This window comes from Osmerus mordax, chromosome 28 (genome assembly GCF_038355195.1).
Source record: "Osmerus mordax isolate fOsmMor3 chromosome 28, fOsmMor3.pri, whole genome shotgun sequence".
NCBI lineage: Eukaryota > Metazoa > Chordata > Actinopteri > Osmeriformes > Osmeridae > Osmerus > Osmerus mordax.
Window position 1 is genome coordinate 1,984,606 of NC_090077.1, and position 21,666 is coordinate 2,006,271.

At 50.2% G+C, this 21,666-nt stretch overlaps 1 protein-coding gene across 3 annotated transcripts; it reads right to left on the reverse strand.

Annotated features, from left to right (window-relative positions):
- Positions 1 to 3,380: 3,380 nt before the first annotated feature.
- Positions 3,381 to 21,487, reverse strand: ppp3cca (protein phosphatase 3, catalytic subunit, gamma isozyme, a). 3 transcript variants are annotated; one of them, XM_067231090.1, is made up of 14 exons: positions 20,851 to 21,487; positions 16,861 to 17,058; positions 15,282 to 15,406; positions 12,528 to 12,639; positions 10,068 to 10,213; positions 9,705 to 9,844; positions 8,978 to 9,055; positions 8,762 to 8,856; positions 8,497 to 8,622; positions 8,296 to 8,373; positions 7,731 to 7,815; positions 6,941 to 7,038; positions 4,895 to 4,921; positions 3,381 to 3,647 (listed from the first exon to the last, which is right to left on the reverse strand). In XM_067231090.1, the coding sequence occupies exons 1-14, from the start codon at positions 20,918 to 20,920 to the stop codon at positions 3,511 to 3,513; spliced, it is 1,515 nt and encodes a 504-aa protein (XP_067087191.1). In that variant the 5' UTR covers positions 20,921 to 21,487; the 3' UTR covers positions 3,381 to 3,510. The 3 variants fall into 3 exon arrangements, with proteins under 3 accessions (XP_067087191.1, XP_067087190.1, XP_067087192.1); XM_067231089.1 differs by having other exon boundaries at positions 3,381 to 3,656; XM_067231091.1 differs by lacking the exon at positions 4,895 to 4,921 and having other exon boundaries at positions 3,381 to 3,656.
- Positions 21,488 to 21,666: the final 179 nt, after the last annotated feature.

The window sequence follows — 21,666 nt, forward strand, 5'->3', positions numbered from 1 at the left end:
TTAGGAGCCGTCACTGTTAAACAAGCAGAAAGTGTTGGCTGTACCTACAGATAAGCGCATGGTATAAATGGAGTTTCACCTGAGATAATGCCTCTGACACATGATATCAATCAACCTATAAACATATACTGAGTGTGCTGGATTGTGTAACAGTCATGGTGAATGAAGTTCTAACAAATCAGACTTTTGCAGACAGAAAAAAAAAGACTTTGTTTCCAAGTTGTGGCTGAGTGACACAATGTCTGATGTCCGTGACATCAGAGTGAACTCACCAGAACAGAAAAATTCCAGATCTGACTAAGAGGATATCTGAAGTCGTAAATTTGTCAACGTGGTCATTGGCACCTCCAGAATTGAGAAAGCCCAGCCATTTCGTGGTCATAAATTAGAAAATAGATCCTTTTATGGGACAGAGTCAGGTGGCTGAGCGGTTAGGGAATCGGGCTAGTAATCAGAAGGTTGCCGGTTCGATTCCTGGCCGTGCGAAAAAGACATTGTGTCCTTGGGCAAGGCACTTCACCCTACTTGCCTTGGGGGGAATGTCCCTGTACTTTCTATAAGTCGTCTGGATAAGAGCGTCTGCTAAATAACTACATGTAATGTTTATGGTATACAGTAGATGGCAATATTGGGAACCCAACCTTCTCCTGATGCCTCCATACTGTGTAGAAGGGAAGCTCTGAATCATGGCTATCATGAGCCCATCTTTCAGGTGGAGTTTTATTCATTGACACTTTCATGTCTATTAAGTTGGCTGGCGCACAACTCTTAGAGGAGCTAAATAAAAACTGTCAGACAAGACAAACCAAACTTTACATTTCAATTTTAATTTTTCCAAGTGATACATCTACTTAGATCAAGATTCTCATGGCCTCGCATTACAAGTACTGTACTTGACGAAAGGATTTCTCATCCTTTTTACAGCTATGAAGAGACTTTTAAAGATCAATATTCTGTACATTCTGCGAGATATGTTTGGAAACTGACGGAGGTCTGACACGCGACCCTCACCCGTCTTTCCGCCTGAACGTTTCAATAAACGCATTTAAAACCAAAACACTTGATTTCAAGAACATATTTCCAGAAAGTCTCAAAGAACATAAAATATAGAGAAACAAAATGAGAACTTCAAAACATGGGCGGGCTAAGCATCGGTCTGAATCTGATGGGCATTGGTACTCCACCAGGACCACCAGACAGCAGTCGATCCGAGCACCTTCTACACAGGTCTGGGTGCATGTGTAGCATGTGGCACGGCACATGAAAGCAAAAAGACTTGAAAGGACTTACAAAAAAGGGATATTCACATATGAATAGTAAATCTCAACGTTTAGTTTTTTTTCGTTTTCTCTCCTCGCAAGACGGTGAGGAGGGAGTGTTGGAGCACCAGTAGTTTGGTCGTGTCTCCTAAATCTCAAGACGTCAAAGATTAAAGGGTTTGGAGTGGATGTCTCAAAAAATCTTTCTGTTTCCTGTCACCATGGAGCTAAAAAGTTAAGACTTAACATTGTTAATACTTGACATCACAGGAATTTCAAAGATAGTGCTGATTATAACACTAACTGAAAACATGCAAGAGGTGAACGAGGATGATGACAGTACTCTAGAAAGACAGACATCAGCAAATGGAGGCAACTGTGTCTTTCATAACTTCCTCAACCATTAACCGTAACAACTTGGTCCACTACTTGGATGTCATCACAGTGCCTCGAAACTAGAACATTTCACTGGTGTCAGTGTCATGATGGCAAACTTCAACATGTTCATGTTAGCCATAACGGATTCATTGGATCATGTCGAACGAGGATGACCACGTATGACAATGCTGTTGTAGAGGAACCCTAAAGCACATTGTCTTGCGTAGTGTCTCTCGTGTGACCAATCGCATCACAAACGAAACTGTTAAAAACAGCGTAATTGTCTCCACATAAATGAACACTGATACACAGTGAGAGTCATTGAGGAGGGTACAAGCTTTACAATTACACTGCTCCGTGGGAATCGAAGTCAATTTTCTCCAGAAAGAGAATTTTCAGTAGACACTGGTATTGTCCTTTGTGTTTGGTATGTGAGATTCTTCTCTTTGAACCTATAATCTTCTCCCTTTCTATATCCAGCACGACATTCACAATCAGTTGGCTTTAGTATAACTGTCCCAGTAAAGTCATAAATAGGAGTTCTGAGTTTCTTTCTTCTAGAAGGACAAAAACATGCAGCGGATCCCTTTAGAAATCAGACTTTGGTTAGGCTGAGGGTTAGACATCGCCATCTACCGTCGGACAAATATCCAGCATCAACCCTTCAATACTTTCTCAATCTTTGAATTTAACAAAAGCAGTCTATAGAACATGTTCCCCACAACTGACAGTAAAGTTCCCACATAAAATCCTGTTTAAAGTTTCAGGTTGAAATGAACCAAAACATCTACAAATATTATTTTGTGGTAAAAATAAAAATGCTGGCAGTTACTTCTGGAGGTATGACATTACCTTCTTCAATTATTTTCTTTTTACTTCCCTTGGTGTCTTTTCTCTCTATTTGAATATGTATGAGGGTGATTACTTTACCTGCATACAGTATCAAGACAACTTTTTCCTTGTCAAGCACAAAAAAAAGACATTGATAGAAAACAAAAATGTACTACAACTTTTGGAGAAGGTGTCTTTCACTAGCTAACTCATTTACCAACTCACATTTACAAAATGTCCTTGTTTTCTCTTTGACGGTTTTCATAGTTAAAACATTGGTATACTTATACAGTCTTAAAAAATCTTAATTTTTCTCTCTATTATATTTACCTAATATAATCATTTTAATAAATAAATCGTTTCATATTTCTTCACGTCGGAACTTTGCGGGGGCTGAAACTGTTCTCCCAGTGCTGGGGTCCTCCTGTGGCTGTTGCCCTGCAGACCAGCAGGAGGCAGAGTCTCAATGGGTGAGAGACAGAGAGAGAGAGAGAGAGAGAGAGACAGAGAGAGAGAGAGAGAGAGAGAGAGAGAGAGAGAGGGGAGGAGTGAAGGAGAGAGAGATGGGGTTTGGGTGGGTGAGAGAGCCTGGGACTGGATGGGTGAAGGGGTGGGGGGAGGGGTGTGGGGCTGGTTGGAGGGGTGGGGGGCTGGGTGGAGGGCTGGATGGAGTGGTGGGGGGGCTGGATGGAGGGGTTGGGGGGCTGGATGGAGGGGTGGGGGGCTGGATGGAGGGGTGGGGGGGCTGGGGGGAGGGGTGGGGGGAGGGGTGGGGGGCTGGATGGAGGGGTGGGGGGGCTGGGGGGAGGGGTGGGGGGGCTGGGGGGAGGGGTGGGGGGCTGGATGGAGGGCTGGGGGGGCTGGGGGGAGGGCTGGGGGGCTGGATGGAGGGGTGGGGGGCTGGGGGGAGGGCTGGGGGGCTGGATGGAGGGGTGGGGGGCTGGGTAGACGGGTGGAGGGCTGGATGGAGGGCTGGATGGAGGGCTGGATGGAGGGCTGGATGGAGGGCTGGATGGAGGGCTGGGTGGGGGGCTGGGTGGGCCTAGCCGTCTGTGCCGTTCTTGCTGGGGGCGTTGGCTCCTATGGGCTGCTGGCCGTCCTTGCGAGGGGGCATCCTCTCGTTGATCCTGTCCAGGCCGCGAGCCTCTTCAAAACTACGGATCTTCTTTGGAGAGAAACCTTGAATGGCTGGAAGAAAAAAAAGACAGAAATAATTAGGGTAAAACTCTAGACTAGACACATCATTAGGGTAAAACTAACCAGATCTGCTGGTCAACCTGTGAAGAGTATGACATACAATATCCAGATATACATTTTCCTCCAAACTTTTTTCACGTGATTTGATCAAATCGATCTCATCCTTTGAGCTCACGTTTGTCAAAATCAGGTCAAATCTACCGGACACTGTGAACAGTGTGGGCTGGACATGTAGATGCAGGGTGACTAAGGAACATGCACAGGAACATCCCTGGAGTCCACACATTCACTGAACACGCTACAGCAAAACACAACACCTCTCAATAAAGGGTCAACTTACTTTTAAAGTTCCAAGAGCCATGGCAACCACAAAGAGAACATGGGCAAAGATATAAACGGTAAGTGACTGTTCAAACTGATTTTTATGAGCACAAGAAATACGATAACACCTAGATGACTACTATTAAAGTGGATTTTAGACTCATATAAATATCAACCAGACACTTCTCTCACACACACACACAAGGGAAAGCTTGCAAAATCTAAAATTATATTGTAAAAAAACCAACAAAAAAACACACACCACTCAAAATGGTGACCCAAATGCCTTCTAAGACAGTATATGTCTATACTAAGAGTACCATGTCAACACAAGCAGACAGTGCAGCAACAGCCAAGCAGTGTAACAGGATTAGACTCTGAAAATATCCTCTGGGAGGGGGAGGGAGGGCTGCCCAGGGCCACAAGCCTCTCTGTGCTCAGTCTAAGCAGGCTTTTCTCTGGGAGTGGAGGCTAGCGACCTCTCACCCGTGTGACCTCCAGCTGCTTGTCAACAACAGACTATTATGGGTCCCAGGGAAACCCCTCAGCCCTCCTCCACACGAAACCCCCCTCCCTGGTGCCCGGGGTCAAGTTCATCTGAATGAAGGGGTAATTAACAGGGTCCTAGCGCACACATTTTCATCATCACAAACTGGGGCTTGCAGGCTCTGGGACTGGCAGGGTGAGCACCAGGCAGTGGTACGTACAGTGGTTGGAATACCAATCCACGATAAAGACTCTCTAATCAAACATGGTGAAACACAACAGGAATGAAAGGAACCTTGAACAAAAACGGAAGAACAATAAAAGACAGCACAGAGGGGTTGTGTGTGTGTGTGAGGGGGGGGGGGGGGTGGACACAACACACACACACTGAAAACACACACACACAGTGACCACTGGCGTACCTTGTGCCTCCGCGGCCTCAATGGTGGCTAGGTTAACGTGAGTGGTCGTGAGAAAAGAGAGAAACCAGGCATCAAAATCAACCACAGGAAGTCAACGCCACACAAATCACAGTCAAGACCACCAGCAAATCCCCCCGGTACACATGATACAGTCCCAGACAACACAGGCAAGAGAACAGGAACACAGAATAAGTAAACTGGAACATGCACACTGTTACTGCTACGTGGGAGAGAGAGAGGAGAGAGAAGGGGGGGCTGGATGAGCGCTAGGGGGAGGGGGGGTGATGGGGTCAACAGGACTTAGGTGTGGGGAGATGAGGTGGGATTTGACACGTGCACGCACGTGCGCACACACAAACACCCCCACACGCACACAAGCAAACAGAGGCAGGCAGGCACCTCGGTACACTGCGTTGAATCTTCCTGGACAATGTACAGGGAACCGTTTGCCTTCCTCTCTATAAAAAAAAGGGACCTTTCCATTTCCCATGTTTTTCTCTTCCAAGGGTTTCATTAAAAGGTTTCTGGGTCGAGGCGTGTGTTAGGATGACAGACGAGAGAGGGGAGGTTCTGGTGCTATGGCAGCATTAATGGCAGCATGAGTCTCTTTCCTCACATGTAATGAGGGTTGTAACGGGGTGAAGCAGAAAAGCTGGAGTACAGAGCCTCTGTCACACTCGGATCTGGGGAGCAGGCCAACAGTAGGCATCTCCTGGCTGGGTTCTGGCTCTAAGTACATGTAATAAGCTTATCTTACAGTCATACCCAGTTAGGTTCCTCTTAAATGTCATCACAAAGGGAAGAAGAAGAAAAGCAGGGATGCACCTAAACCAGCCAACCCTTTTTTTTTTTTCTCTGGTTCTTTTTTCAGGCCAGCTCAGGCTGGTTCTCTGTGCGCCCTGCCTGTGCAGATGACAGAGACAACGGCATTCTGTAAAGGTCACGTCATGTGGTTCTGCTCGGCCCAGAGTCCTCCCTACAAATCCGCCACGGACCAGTCCTGCAGCCAGCATGCCCCTCTCCTCTGACAGGTCCTCCCGCTTGGTGTTGGGGAGGGAGGGGGGGGGGGGGGGTGCTGACCTTTAGATCAGGACTCTGGTCACTTCTGTGACAGGCCGGACAGCCCGCCTACGGTTCAGCCCAAAGGCCGCCTGGTTCTTCCTCCAACCCCCCGACCCTCCTAACCCCCCGACCCCCAGAATTGATCCACCCACATCCCCCTCCAGGACACTTCTGACCAGAGAGATTCACGATCTCCCTGTCTCTCTCAACCTCTCTCCCTCTCTCTCGTAATTTATCCCTCAGGAACATCAGGACCGAGCTATTCTCTTCCATCAACCCTGGACCCACAATAGATGGCTATTGCTCAGTGGAAAAGCATCTGACTGTAGATCAAGAGGTCACCGGTTCAAACCCCAGTAAATCGCTACAGATAAAAGCATTGATGAATACATGATGTGGCCTATTACCCAGCCTTTGTGCTGGCTCTGAGATGAAGCCCTGTTTCCCAGGCCTCCCAGAGGTAGTAGGGGGGTGGGGGGCAGGGACACCCCGCTGATTCGACAGGGTCAGCCAGAAGAGGCTCGGCTGATGTCATCCAGCCGGGAGGAGGGGGGGGAGGGAGACGGAGCCAAACCCAGAGAGCCGGGGGCGCTTGCTGAGTCACCCGCCGGGCCGAGGCCGTCCTTCAAGCACATCTGCCACGCTGGTCGGACGCCGAGCAAACCGCGGAGGTTTCTAGAAGACCGTGGCCCCTTGCGCGACGAGACAGAGGGGGAAAACCGGCAGGTCGCCGGTCTGCTCATTTAGTGAACTTGCTCGTGTCGCTGTGGACGATGTGACCGTGACGATGTGACCGTGACGATGTCACAGGCGAGTTCCTGGGGATGATGATGGCTCTGGGTACGGATGTTAGTACTGAAGGAGTGGAAGTGTGTTAAGGACCACCCAGGTGCACATGAAGAGGTTAGCAGCCATGAGAGAGAGACAGAGAGAGAGACAGCGGGCTGAGGAGGGAGAAGAGAGAGGAAGAGGGGGCTCTCTTACCAGTCTGGATGGTGTCCTTGCCCCCCGACAGCACTCCCAGAGGCAGGGTACCCGTGGGGGTCAGTCCCTTGAGGGTCAGGACACTCTCACTCTCCTCCCTGGAGAGGACACACGCGGACACCGACACAGACATGAGAGATCCAGTCAGGCTGTGAGGCTCCGGGAGAGACAGGGCGACGGCTCTCCCTGGTCGACCTGGGCCTCATCTGGAGCAGCGTATAGTGTAACTATGCTGCTTCTCTCTCTCTCTCTCTTTCTTTCTCTTTCTGTCTGTCTCCCTCTCTCTGTCTCTCTCTGTCTGTCTCTCTGTGTCTCTCTGTCTCTCTCTGTGTCTCTCTCTGTCTGTCTCTCTGTCTGTCTCTCTGTCTGTCTCTCTGTCTGTCTCTCTGTCTGTCTCTCTGTCTGTCTCTCTGTCTGTCTCTCTGTCTGGCTGTCTCTCTGTCTGGCTGTCTCTCTGTCTGGCTGTCTCTCGCTGTCTCTCGCTGTCTCTCTCTGTCTCTCTGTGTCTCTCTCTGTCTCTCTCTGTCTCTCTCTGTCTCTCTCTGCACCATGACTCACTGCCGTCAGCTCCTTAATCCTCCGGCAGCAGGCCCGGGGTGTTGTCAAACACAACATCTACGTTCTGCCCTCTCCCTGGCTTCCCTCAGCCTCATAAACACCCTTCTTCTGTCTGGCATGTTTAGTGATCTGGTCCCCCCCCCCCCCCGTGTATGTATATATGTGTGTGTGTGCAGAGCAATGATATGTATAAAGACATAGACAAGTGACCCAGAGCAGCGGGGAGTCTGACCTGAGGACTGAGAACACCCGGGCCATCTTCCCGATGGCTCGGATCTTGTTCCTGATCACCTCCTTGCGCACGGCCGGGACCCCACCTGCAAGCCCAGAACACAGTCAGACCCCACCCCCTCTCCACCAGCCTTCCAGCTCCAGAACACAATCTGTTTAGACGAGGGTGCGTTTTAGAGAGCAGTGAGAGAGGACAGGGAGAAGAGCGAGAGAGAGCGAGAGAGTGTGATTACAGAGAGAAAGAAATAGAGAAGGGAGGGGGGTTGGAGGGGAAACACTGAGGAAAGGGGGAGGAGTGGGGAGGAAGAGAAGAGGAGGAGGAGAGAGAGAGAGAGAGGGGGGGCCTCCTGATATCTACTTGATGAACTCCAGACGTGTGAGACCGTCATAGTTATAAGCGAGACGCTGCTTATAAATCAGTTCAAATGAAAAATAGAGCCTTCGGCTTACCGTGCAACAACTGTACGTGTGTGTGTGTATGGGGCTCGCTTGTCGGCACGTGGGTGCCAGGAGCCGTGAGCAAACGGGCAGCCACGCTCCGTGTGGCGCCACCTCGAGCCGCTCACCTTCACACAGGTCGTCTCCTTCCGACATGAGCTCGTCGTCAGAGCAGATGTTCAGCACGTTCACCAGCATCTCCGTCACTGCAGGGAGACGAGGCAGGGGTGAAAGGTCAATGTCTCACCACCCTGCTCTAACGGCGAACGCGACACCCCTCCCCTACAGTCCCCCGCCCCCCCCCATCACATGACCCATCCTGTTTTCACCTTTCTCTCCGACGAAGGGCAGAGACCAGGTGAAGACGTCCATGAAGTTGGGCAGCCAGTAGGGGTGAGGAGAGCAGTTGAACTGTCGGATGTTCATCACGTTGTTTTCGTACTTCAACACAGCCGCTGGACGGGAGAGAGGAACAGGAAACAGAGAGCGGGGTCAGGTGACCTCCCAGACAGTGGGGTCAGGTGACCTCCCAGACAGCCGGGGAACGACAGCGGTGGCACAAAACGGTGAGTTTCAAAGAGAGCGTCAACAAACCTTTGTTATTATACACATCTAGGTAATTTGGTGCTGAGAAGATTGTGATTAATGACGGAAAGCCTGTGGTCTGACTTTTTCTGTACATCCGATACCTGGGATATGAAAACAAACACACACACACGACAGTGATACAATAATTAAAAGGTCAAACAGCACAGTCCATTTATTCATATTTGTTCCTATTTGAATTACTCAGAAGAAGAACTCTCTTACCCAGCGTCCTGTGCTTCGTGAGCTCGTATTACCGACAACAAGTTATTATTTATCAGAAAGTCACATACTGCCGGGTAACTGCAAGAGAGGGAGACATCAACCAGTCAGAACAGCCAGCGAAGGTACCAGTAGAGGCTAAAGCTCGGCGCCGATTTGAGATCTCCCAGACTCCAACCTGGCAACCCCCGGAACCAGAGACCCAACCAAGAATCGAATTGGGGAGGGGGGGTAGGAGGGGAGGAACAGCGTGTGGTCATTAATGTTATTCCCTGGCTGTTCCTCGCTTATGGAAATACAGTTTTAATAGCCGTGTCTGGCTCCTGGCCTCCGAGACGGTCTCTAATGATGCAGCCAGGCCAGAGGCCGGCAGCAGGGTCTTTAGGAGGTCTCCAGAGAGGCTGCAGGCCACCGGGTGCTGAGGTGGAGAGATTTTAGTGGGCTTCCTACAACCCCCTCGTCCACCTTCCCTAAGAAGCTGCTCTGGCAATTACCAAAGGCCACCTGTATTCACTTAATGCACCCATTAGCCTCCCCATCTGGAACGTCTAGGTATACGTGGAGAAAGTATTGCCTGGCGGGACAGCGAGCCAAGCTAACAAGGTTTATCTACTCCAAACCGTAGACCTAGCGCTGTACATAGACCTAGCCTGTCTAGGCCATGTAGACGTGAAGCCAGCCGTCTGAAGCTGCAGCGCAGAGGCCAGCTGGAGGAAGTACGGTGCATTACCTGAAGAAGTAGGAACAGCCTCGCACGGAGTTGTGGTTGAAGTGTTCCGCAGACTTCTCGCTGCCGTAGTCCTCGCCCGGGTCGGCCCAGATCAGGTCACACATGGGCCCGAAGGCTGGCGGCTCTTTAAACCTGTCTAACTGGGGAGGAAGAAACCATACAGGCAGGGCCATCACACACAGCCCAGCTACACCCAAGACACCTACAACCAGGGTTCGCTGAATTCAAACCAAATACAATGTATTCATATTTACTTATTATACCATGTACAGTTTAGCACTGTGTAGTGCTATCTTGGCTTGGATCAATAGCGATTTCATTTGGTTTCGTTGTTTTGTTTTTTTTACGAGGCCATCAACTTACTTTCCTAATGTCGTCTAGGCAGTTTATTTCTGGAGAGAGCCCTCCGTGTACACAGAGGAACTGCTGGTTTAGCAGGGCGGCGAGGGGCAGGCAGTCGAAGGCCTCCATGCAGGCGTCATAGACACGCTCCGAGTACTTGATCTTACCTGCAGCACACACACACACACACACACACACAGACACACACGCTTCAGCCCAGCTGTTCCAGACCAGGCTGGCCTGCGCTAGCATAAAGCTTCCTGTGTACTGCAAGGGTCTACATGTGTGCTGTTTTTCACTTATGGAAATTGTTTTAATAGTCTGTCCTCTGGCCTCCTAGACACTCCTCAATGATTACACAAACATATATATATATATATATATACACAGTATATGTATTATATAGCAATGCCATATATATATATATATGTGGTATGACAATGTGTGTCTTGCTGTTTGCAGGACAACACTGCAGCAGTTGTTGTGGTATGGGCCTGATTGAGGCTGTTGACTAATGAGTGACTGACAGCTTATTAGGCGTCGGTGCGACACAACAGTCCGCAGGTCAGATTACACGGGCAGGGAGGAAGTGAGCTCCTTATAAGGAGCGGAGGGAAACGGCGCTTGTGATGTCATCAGAGCTCTGCTGCTGATTAACTGCACAGACGGACTCTGATTCAGAAGGTGGAGGGCTGGACACGGGCCACTAGCCTGGTGAGTTTAACAGACAACCTTACTGTCCAGCCTGGGCATTCCTGGGACCTGAGCAGTGGTCTTAACCATCCAAGCTGAAGCCACGAGACAGTCGTTAGTCTGGCCTTGACCATTATCCCAGCAATCTGTGTGTATAACTCAAGACTTCCTGATATGGTCCCGATCCCCCCCCGTCACAAACAGGTCTCTCCAACAGTCAACTCATCACCTCAGCCATCATGCCATCACTGATGCCAAACACCCAAACTCGTCTGACCCAAAACAAAAACAAAAGCTTAAGAGGCCTTCTTCACGGTCTCCAGGAGGAGCACATTGTGTGGCTGGGCCAGGCCGCAGAGCACCTCCCTCAGTCACCTGAGGAAAGCTACACAACAATGTCCTGGTTCCTGAGCGGAACCGACCCACACCATCGCAGAGCGCGGGCGTGAGGACGGCCCTCTAGAACGGGAGAGGCGTCTATTTTTATTGTCGTCTTTCATCCTGAAGGAGGTGCATCCGCCAGGCCTCCTGTTTCACACACCCTCCCCTGCCTCCGCCCAATTAGTTTAAGTACATGCTAATGAGCGCTCTCATTATAATCCAATTAGAGTGAAGCATCTTTCACTGGATATGAGGATGGCTAGCAGTTTGGGAGTTTATTTATGAAAACCGAGACGTCTTTCTTCTGTCTGCTAAAGTGTTTTGTCTCTGGATGCTTTTGCATACTAATGTCTCCACACCTGTGCCACATACAGTCTGAACTCCCTGTGCGCCATCAGAGACACACACACACGCAGACACACACACGCAGACACACACACGCAGACACAAACGCACACGCAGACACACAAACACACACGCAGACTACACACGCAGACACACACACACGCAGACAATCTGAAATCCCTGTGCGCCATCCCAGACACACACACACACACGCAGACACACACACAAACACACACACAGTACACACGCAGACACACACGCAGACACAAACACCAACAGACACACGTTTCACCTCGATGACTGTGTGTAACTGCCTGAAAAACATCAACAGCATGCCTGGATGCCCTCCACGCCACGGCCGCTCCCTGTCTGCTACATGAGAGAAGGCCTGGTCTGCACGCATGGCTGCAGCCACTGATGACACGTGTGCTGGCAGGCCTGCGGAGCTGGGAGCCACTGCAGGGACGCTAGCAGGGCTCTCTTTCAATGGGCAGAGGCAGACAGAGCCGTCCTGCTGATAGACGCACACTTTCCAGTTTCTGAAAATCAGCCATGACTCATCCATCTAGGGGCAGTGTGTGTGTGTGTGTGTGTGGGGGGAACCCCCCTGCTTGTGTAACAATATATCATGTACCCGATGCCTGTGTCCTATCAAACGGGGTTGCATGATGGAATAAGCCCGGCTTGGCCAGGTCGCAGTGACCCTTCCACAGCTGGGAGCACGGTGTTGCATCACGCCTGGCCTGGCCTCGCTGGCGGGACTGGAGGACTGGAGAACTGGGGGGTTGGAGGACTGGGGGATTGGGGGGCTGGATAACTGGGGGACTGGGGGACTGGAGAACTGGGGGATTGGAGGACTGGGGGATTGGAGGACTGGGGGACTGGAGGACTGGAGGACTGGAGGACTGGAGGACTGGAGGACTGGGGGATTGGAGGACTGGGGGAATGGAGGACTGGGGGATTGGAGGACTGGGGGACTGGAGGACTGGAGGACTGGAGGATTGGAGGACTGGGGGACTGGAGGACTGGGGGATTGGAGGACTGGGGGACTGGAGGACTTACATTCCTGTTTGAAGGTGAAGTACTCCGTCAGGTGCCGGCACTCGTGGTTCCCTCGGAGGAGGAACAGCGTGGTCGGGTGGTTGATCTTCAACGACCAAAGGTACAGCACACACTGGGAGGGAGAGCGATGGAGACAGATGGAGAGAGAGCGAGAGAGATGGAGGTGGAGAGAGCGGGAGAGAAATGGAGACAGAGAGATGGAGGGATATAGTTATAGAGAGATGAAGAGAGAGTTGGAGAGAGATAGAGCTGAGTAAACAAAGGTGACATTCACACGGATAAGATATGCAAAAGATCCCAGGTCTCTCAGAGAGGAGAAGAAGGTAGGTTGCTATGGGTGAACCAGGTGGCAGATAATTCGTTTTTTTACGTCTAAAACAAAAGAAAAGGCCTGCGTTCGCCCAAATGTCAATATGAAACAGAACATTGAAACTGATCTCATCTGAAAAGCAACCTCAATCCCCTCACCCAGCTGGCCCCCCTCACAAACCTAACAAAAGGAGCATAATTAGAAAAAGCACTACATTCAAATGAAGGAAAAAAAAGAAAACATAATTTATCCTCAGAGTCTTTGAAGCTGGACGCAGATGAAGCCCCCGGCCGCATTAAATGCGCGACGACGGTCTGGAAAGCGGGCTGGCATTTACAATCCAAACGAGCTCGCTTCCTGTCCCGGCCCTCATTAGGGACCACTTGGCTCTCCCCTGCCGCTGCTCAGCATTAGCATGCATCAGCCACGGGCCTGGGTCTGGGGCCTGACAACAGGACCCCACGGCCCTGGGTCTGGGGCCTGACAACAGGACCCCACGGGCCTGGGTCTGGGGCCTGACAACAGGACGCCACGGGCCTGGGTCTGGGGCCTGACAACAGGACGCCACGGGCCTGGGTCTGGGGCCTGACAACAGGACGCCACGGGCCTGGGTCTGGGGCCTGACAACAGGACGCCACGGAAAACTAAGGCCAGCAGGTGTGCATCCTAATGACAGCAAAAGCTAAGATGGGAGGGGGATACCCTTGACGTAATCCTAATCCCGGACTCATACGATGATGCGTTGAGCACAAGGATGTTAACACGGGGGTGTGTGTAGGGGGGCTGGAAGGTGGAAGAGCTGTGAGAGGGAGAGCCCCAGGCTGACTGTGGTTTTAATGAGAACCTTCCCTTCCTCTCCTCTCCCCTCCCCTCCCTCCTAGCCAGGATCTACTCAAGCATGCTCACACTTTGCAGTGTATTTTTATTTATTTTTTCAGACCCCCCCCCCCAGCCAATAGGCGGTCTGAAACGCTAATGCTTAACTCTGAGTGGGTAAAGTCAATCTTTCTGTTACCAAGGTAACCACATCATTGAGTTCCATTTCCCAGTGTTCCTCTTTTCGCGTGACTAGAAATCCCTCCGTCTTGTTGAGCTGGCGGTACAGTACAGAGTGAGGGCAGCGCCCCCCAAAGCTCCCCTTGTGGGCCGGCTTCACTCGGTCAGTCATTCCCTATGCTCTTTCAATCACACTTTTCATCTGTGACATTTCACCATGCTCACATGTGCACCCATCAAAAGACAACCCCCCCCCGCCACTATCCACAGACCGATCGATGCCTTGCCAAATCCTGCCCCCCAGCAGCCCTGGGTTCGCGGGGGGACTCAATCAGGACTCAGGGTTTGTGGGTTTTGCTGAAAACAAATCCATGCTGGTTCAGGAACAACGTCCGGCCTGATAATAGGATGCAGGAAGAAGAAAAACATCCGTAAAAATCATCACCAGATTTGTGCACTATTGAAATCCTCGCATCCACTTTCCATAACAATGGTCCTTGGGCCCAAGCAGTGTCGTCGCTCCCATCTCCAACTTGCTAATATCCTACATTATTCAGTAACCATGATAACCAAACCGGTCACTGCGATGGCAAACCATCCAGAGCCAGTCTGGTGATGACGACAGTGCCAGTAATCTGAAACAACTGTAGGAACAATTACAGTCAAATGAGCCATTTACTATCTCTCACTCTCCTGACCCTTACATTGGAGCACGCTTTATGTAAACCAATAATGGAGTATTTCTGGAGAGGGGGGGGGGGGTAGTGGCGGGCGGTGGGGCCATGGCAGAGCAGTAGTGATTCCACACAGAGACAGATGGTTCAGTGAGAGGAGGGCATGCAGGGGGGGCCTCCCTCTGGCATAGCGAACAAGACCGTCTGACTGAGAAGGACCCACAGAAACAAGACCCCCCCAGCCCCCCGCCCACCCCAGCCAACATCCTACCCACCTACATTACACTAACTATAGACACACTGTTGACCCCTGATTTATGGTTCATCACGCTTTGCCTAGGAGAGACAAGCAGTAGATTGTGTCAATGCCTGATATTAAGCTATGAATGTGATGTCATAACTTCAAGAGGCCATAAGCCAGTTGTCAATGTGACATAAGGCCATCTGAGAGGCCAGTGTCCCTGAGAGCTCAGTAAATAAGGGAATGGCTAATTAAACATGACACACCGATCCAGCACACACACACACACACACACACAATCCTTGCTGTGTGTATAGCAGTGTGCAACTGCTAGAATCAGCAACCCACATTCAAGCTAACACCACACAGGTTCAAACCGGGGAGCTATATGGGAGGTTGCAGGAAGAACCTGTGGTGGACTTAACAGCAGGATGTGTGCTTTTCACGTGTTTAATGACATGTTCCTGTGTGCACGGTGCCCTCCCTCAGGGGCAGGGAGGGGGGGGGGGGGGGGGGGGGGGCTTCAGGCTCACCTCGATGCTGAAGTAGCCCCGGTCGACGTAGTCTCCCAGGAAGAGGTAGCGCGTGTTGCTGGGCGAGCCCCCCACCTCGAACAGCTTCATGAGGTCGAAGAACTGGCCGTGGACGTCGCCGCACACTGACCGGGGGGAGAAACAGAGAGGGAGAGGGAGGTGAAGCTGGACGAGGAGAGGTATGGAGGTGACCCCGCGAGGGACTCGTCTAAACTGAGGACAGCTAGGAGAAAAAGAGAGAGAGGGAGAGACACAGAGAGAGACGGAGAGAGAGAGAGAGAGAGAGACAGAGAGAGAGACGGAGAGAGACACAAAGAGAGAGAGAAGCTTGGAAAGATCTGCCAAAAATTGTGTTGGAGTGGATTCCTAGCCCCCAGCCTGGCAAAAGGAGAAGGCTCCATCCACCACCTGTCAGTGGAATCAAACAGTGGTGTCATGGAAGAGTGCCCAGGCTGGGCAGTGTTTACTCTGGGCCCGCGGGGCTGGGAGAGGGGCTGGGAGCGGGGATCCATGACACCATCTCCTGCCTTCCATAGGAGGACATGAGGAAGACAGCCTTGCTCAGCATGTATGGAGGAGGACAGCTTGCCTTCATCCACACGGCGTCTGGCTCCCTCAGGGCTACACACTCACGAGCCTGTGGCTTCAAATCCCCACCATGCCCGTCGCTTCGAATCAAAGCCTTTACTGAACAAATACGTCGCGTAGACAAAAGCCTTTCACGCCTAACTGTGTGTAAAAGGCTGCTCTGAAGGGGAACGGCACTGGGCACTGTCCTACACAGCGAGCAGTCCTACCTGTGATGGGCACTGGAGACTAGAGCCCGACATTATCGGCCGATATTAGGCATTTTCCTATCGGTATCTGCATTTATAATGGTCGAAATAATGCGGAAATAATAACAGGAGTCAGATGGCTGAGTGGTTAAGGAATCGGGCTATTAATCAGAAGGTTGCCAGTTTGTTTCCCGGCAGTGTAAAATGACGTTGTGTCTTGAGCAAGGCACTTCACCCTACTTACCTCTGGGAATGTCCCTGTACTTACTGTAAGTCGCTCTGTATAAGAACGTCTGCTAAAAATGACTAAATGCAAACGACATATAACTAATGTTAGGGAAATCAGTTTGTTTTGTTACGCGTTTCTGGATTTTTTAAATATTTTTTAATAATCGGCCTATATCGGAATATCGGATTTTTAAATCACCAAATATTTGTATCGGTATCGGCATTAAAAATCCTTTATCGGTCGGGCTCTACTGGAGCCAGTCCTACCTGTGTTGGGCACTGGAGACAATCCTACCTGTGATGGGCACTGGGGACGGTCCTACCTGTGATGGGCACTGGGGACAGTCCTACCTGTGATGGGCACTGGGGACAGTCCTACCTGTGATGGGCACTGGGGACAGTCCTACCTGTGATGGGCACTGGGGACAGTCCTACCTGTGATGGGCACTGGGGACAGTCCTACCTGTGATGGGCACTGGAGACAGTCCTACCTGTGATGGGCACTGGAGACAGTCCTACCTGTGATGGGCACTGGGGACAGTCCTACCTGTGATGGGCACTGGAGACAGTCCTACCTGTGATGGGCGCCTCCACCTCCAGCATGCACTTCTCTTGGCGGAGGATGTTGGCACCATCGTTGATGATGCGCAGCGCCAGCTCCTCCTCCAGGCGGCCCTCCTTCACCAGGTGAGTGCGGAGCAGCTCCGGGTTGGGCTTGCCGTCCTCGAACAGCTCCTTCACCGTCAGGCGCTGCTCGGGGGGGTAGGGCACGGCTGGGGACGGGGACGGGGGGACAGGGGGGGGGGACGGACAACCGGTCAAAACTCCAAGGCCCAGTGGGGGTTTGCGCCACTTGACTTGTGTTCAAGAAGGTTCTACTGATAGCCGCCTAAAGCACGTCGTTGTTATGTCAACACTGAGACAGGATAATTATTTAAACTAACAGGCGGTATTTCAACTGTTACAGTACTGTACACAAGCTACTCCAAATCTAAGCCAAATAGATAAAGCAAAACAGTTTAGGATAAACAGATAGGCGGTGTGTCTGGCCATGGTTAGTGATGGTGACAGTGGGCCACCAGGGTCTCAAGTCATCACTACGCTTGCTGCATCTCCCACCACAACACATCCAGATCATGATATTACATTTGTATGGCTTGGGTTCAGGTCACAGGGGGTGAGGGCATAGCCTAAGCTATGAAAATGTCACTTGCGGTCTCTTAAGACACAAAGCAAAAGTCCTTCACCTCACTTGAACCCCTTAATCTCCTCCACAGCCCCACAATCCCTTGCAGGAGAATCCAAAAGAGCAGAAAAGCTAAATGTCATTATACCCAACAGAACATAACAATCACCTGGCCAATGATAATTATATAAATATTAATCTTGACTTCAAAAATAACTGACAACAAAACTCCCCACCGCAGTCAACAACAAATTATTCATTCAATTCAATCTAGAGTCAGATTTCATCTAAAGAACCGGGCGGACAAACGAACACAGATGAGAACGCGGGCGACAATCTCCATTTATTAAAACAAGGAGACAGTGTTCTGATGCAAATCCACGGAGATGTGGCGCGAAGATTAGCCCAGCTCAAGCATCACCCCACGCTCCAGACATGTTGCCAGACAGCTGCACGAAGCCGTGTACGACAGGTGAAAAGGGCAATGCCGTGTTTAGATGGAAAGTTCCAGCGCTGGACACTGTAGTGAGCTGTCAACCCATGGTCTGACTGGTGTCCTCTGAAAAAGTTCAAGCAGCAGATAGCCAAAGCAGCTTGCGAACTTCACTGTTTACTAGTGTTTGTGTCTGACACGGGAGATGCGAGGAAGATATTCTTCCCGGGTCTGATCCTCGAACTCTTACCAACGAATCTGCAGCCTGTGGATGGGATAAATGCGTTGCTTCTAGTCTGAGATTATCATTGGGGAACAATGAGTTTTGAGTAGCTAATGATAGCTGCTGATCTGCCAAATCATTAGCAGACAGCGTGTGGTAAAACAACACTACTCAAAGACCTTTCCTCTGATTATCAGCTGGGTTGGTGGTAGCAGCCACGCCTGTGGCCAGAATGTAAAGAGCGCATGTGAAGAGGACCAGGAAGGGTGGTGATGGTGTAGGGAGGTGGTGGTGAAGGGGGGGGGGGTGCATCTCTGACTGTCATCTCTAACCCTTCCGAACAGCAACAAAGCTAGATAGCCTTTTAATGAACCACGGATTTCATCGAGGGGGTGATGGTGGTGAGTTGGGGAGGAGGTTAGAGAGGCTGATGTGGGTTCCAACAAGCGCTAACCTGCGGGGGGGCGGGGGGGGGTCATCTCCTGCAGCCCTGCTCCAACTTGGCCTCCTCTACGATCAGGACAAGCTGTCACGCTCTGACAAGTGCGGTATAAATAAACGGTAAGCGCTCCTGGACCTACGAGGCAAGCCGCGAAAGGAACTGTAAGCCCGGGGTACGAGCGTTAAGTAGAGATTAGGCAAAGCCTCTATTAGCTGGGGATTCCAGGTTCAGAGTATGTTTTTTTTAAGAGCCACACTGGAGGCAGGCTTCTCTGGCAACAGGGTTCCAGATATGTCAGGACACTGGAAAGGGGGAGGGAGAGAGGGGGGCAGGGGAGAGAGAGAGGGGACAGGACAGTGGGGCACTGGCTTCCACGCTCCCAACAACTGTTGAGAAAGCAGGATGTGAATCAGTGGAGGAACATGAGGCTGGTGTCATGACACCGTGTCATGCCACCGTGTCATCACATCCCCGCAGTCGGAGGTGTCCTGGGCATGGCAACACTCAGCAGTGTCAGAGAAATTCACCCCCTCTGGTTTCGAATCCAAATTAAAATGCAGATCTAAGACCTCCAATGACAGCCTCTTGCCCCATCCAATAACAAACCACTAAACGGTTAATAAGGCCAAGCAGAGTGTCCTCAGATGAAAAGGGGCCAAGAACACCTATGGAGCCCTATTAATCATGATGAAACATCCACTTCAAATAATATAAGCTAGTTTTTAATTAGCATGAAACGTTGGCTGGCCCTTGCTGAATGACCATGAGTGTTGGCCCAATGCAGCACTCCATCTTAGCCACACTGGCATGACAACAAACACACTGGAAAACAAAGACGGCATCTATCTAGTGTATTCATAATGACAAGCCGGTTATAGATTAGGATTCAATATTTCAATCAAAAGCAGCACAAAGGGGTATTAATTACAGAATCGGGCCACAGGATGGAGCTTGGTTAGATTGGAACAAAAGAAGCAGGAAAGATTGTGTGGTTGGGTTGATTCTCAATTGCTCTAATTCATTTGGATTATTACTCATGCCGTTTAAAAAGGCCTATCTCTGGCGGCCAGTAACAAGCCACACGCACAACCAAGTGCAGTCCAGCTGGGCACTCAACCTCACCTACGCTACCTATCTGGCTCAGGCACAGAGAAAGTCTGTCAAGTCGTTTTTTAAACCTCTCATATTGTTCCAAGTTGGCTACAAAAAAACCTCTTTCCCTCTCCATCCTTCTCTCTCTCGACTCCCCGCCCTGAGGCTTTGGGCACATGGCTGAGGAGATTCTTTCCGCAATTAACTCACCCTCTCCTTACTGGCGCATACACTCTCAGCATTCCTATCCCCCCTGCCAGGGCATTTCTTGCTCCCAGTCCGGGGAGAGCTCCCCCGAACAGGCTGGCAGAGTGTGGGCTGGCACAGGGGTCTCCCAGGGGAGCTAGTGGAGGCTTGCTTGGCAGCCTTGGCCGAGAGTGTCCTGTCCAGGCAGAGCACGGGGCAGTTGCTAATGAGGTCTGGTCTGTCCAAGAGACTATAACAGTGGAGTGCAGGAATCCACCTTGTCAGCCGAATCACAGCAACTGCAGACCTCTCACAGTCAGCCTGTTCCTGAAAATAGGCTGCAAAAATGTCACAGACCAGCTCCTGACCATGGGAACCAGGAGTGTTGACAGCTTATTGCAGATATCTTACATTAAACCTCTAGAGGAATAAATAGGAGAACATATCGCACTCTAACTAGAATAGATTTGATGGCATGTGTCCTGTTATCATCCGTCCTGGACCACAATGTGCGTGCTTCTATGCTCGGAGTCAGGAGAGCTCTGACCAGAAGATTCAGAGACAAGCGGTTGAAACACCCTCTGATACACCTCTGGTTTTGAGCAACATAATACTTAATGTTTGTCCTGTCCATAAAATTATTCACCATCTTTGGAATGCTATGGCTGTCAACACTTCAATCCTGACGCCGCTTTTTACTTCGCCTTATTGCATAGGCTTATACATCCTCCATCACAATCCTTTTGGACAACAACACATTTGAGTTGGAAGATTTCCAGCTAGGATGTTATAGCCCCTGCAAAATACCGTTAATAATATCTCAATCTCAATCAGCAACCAGAGCAGCCAAACGATGGTTACTAAATTGCAAATCACTAATCCAAATCAACAATGTTAGAAGACCTGTTGCATGACAACAAAGTGTCGATCTTTAACTAATACAATACGTAGGTAATGTCTGCCTGATTTGGATTGCTAGCTAGATAACGTATGGTTAACTCACCTTTTATGAGCCGTTCGGTGGTGGATTGCTTTTCTTTTTCTTTGTCTTTGTCTTTATCTTTTCCAGACATTTTGGTTTCCTGGAATCAACACTCAGGTCCAAGTATGATAAACTAGCTTTGCTTGCTAGCTAGTTAACTGGCTGGCACACCAGCAGACTAACGTCAGCTACTCCGTTTTGACGCGTTTTGCGGCTTGGGATTTTTCTTCTGTCCGATCCAAGCAGGAATAGTGCAGATTTGGTAGACGTTAGCTAACTAGCTAGCTTGCCGGGTGGTGCAAAGGTTAGAATAAAATTTAAGAGCTATCCATTAAAAACAAAAGTCACAAATCAAGGTTGTATCTAGGTAATTACGCGAAAATATAAAACATGTATTCAGATTTGTAGCAAAAGTGTTGCATTCTCCGATTTTGCACTTTTTAAGAGTTGGCAAAATAGCGCACATTAGCAAGGACTAGCTCTCCAGCTACTTTGCTAGCATAAACAAAATGTGTTCTTGACAAATCACCAAACCAAATGAAAGCTCACGTTAGACTCATTTTCAATTTGATCTGGTCTAACTTTATTAATGCATTATAACTGATATCTATCAAACCTGCGTTTCCTTGCAGATTAGGTGGTTATCAAGCCCCTTTCCAGTTGTAATAGACAGGAGCGCCTGTATCCCCTTTGGATTAAACGGTAATCTGACAGGGCACAGACGGATTTCCTACAATATGGCGGAGTCGAATCCCCTAACGACATGACGTAGCCATGGAAACGTAATGCGTACACGTGCTGATTACTTGGGGTGCATTCAAAATCATACGTTTCAAA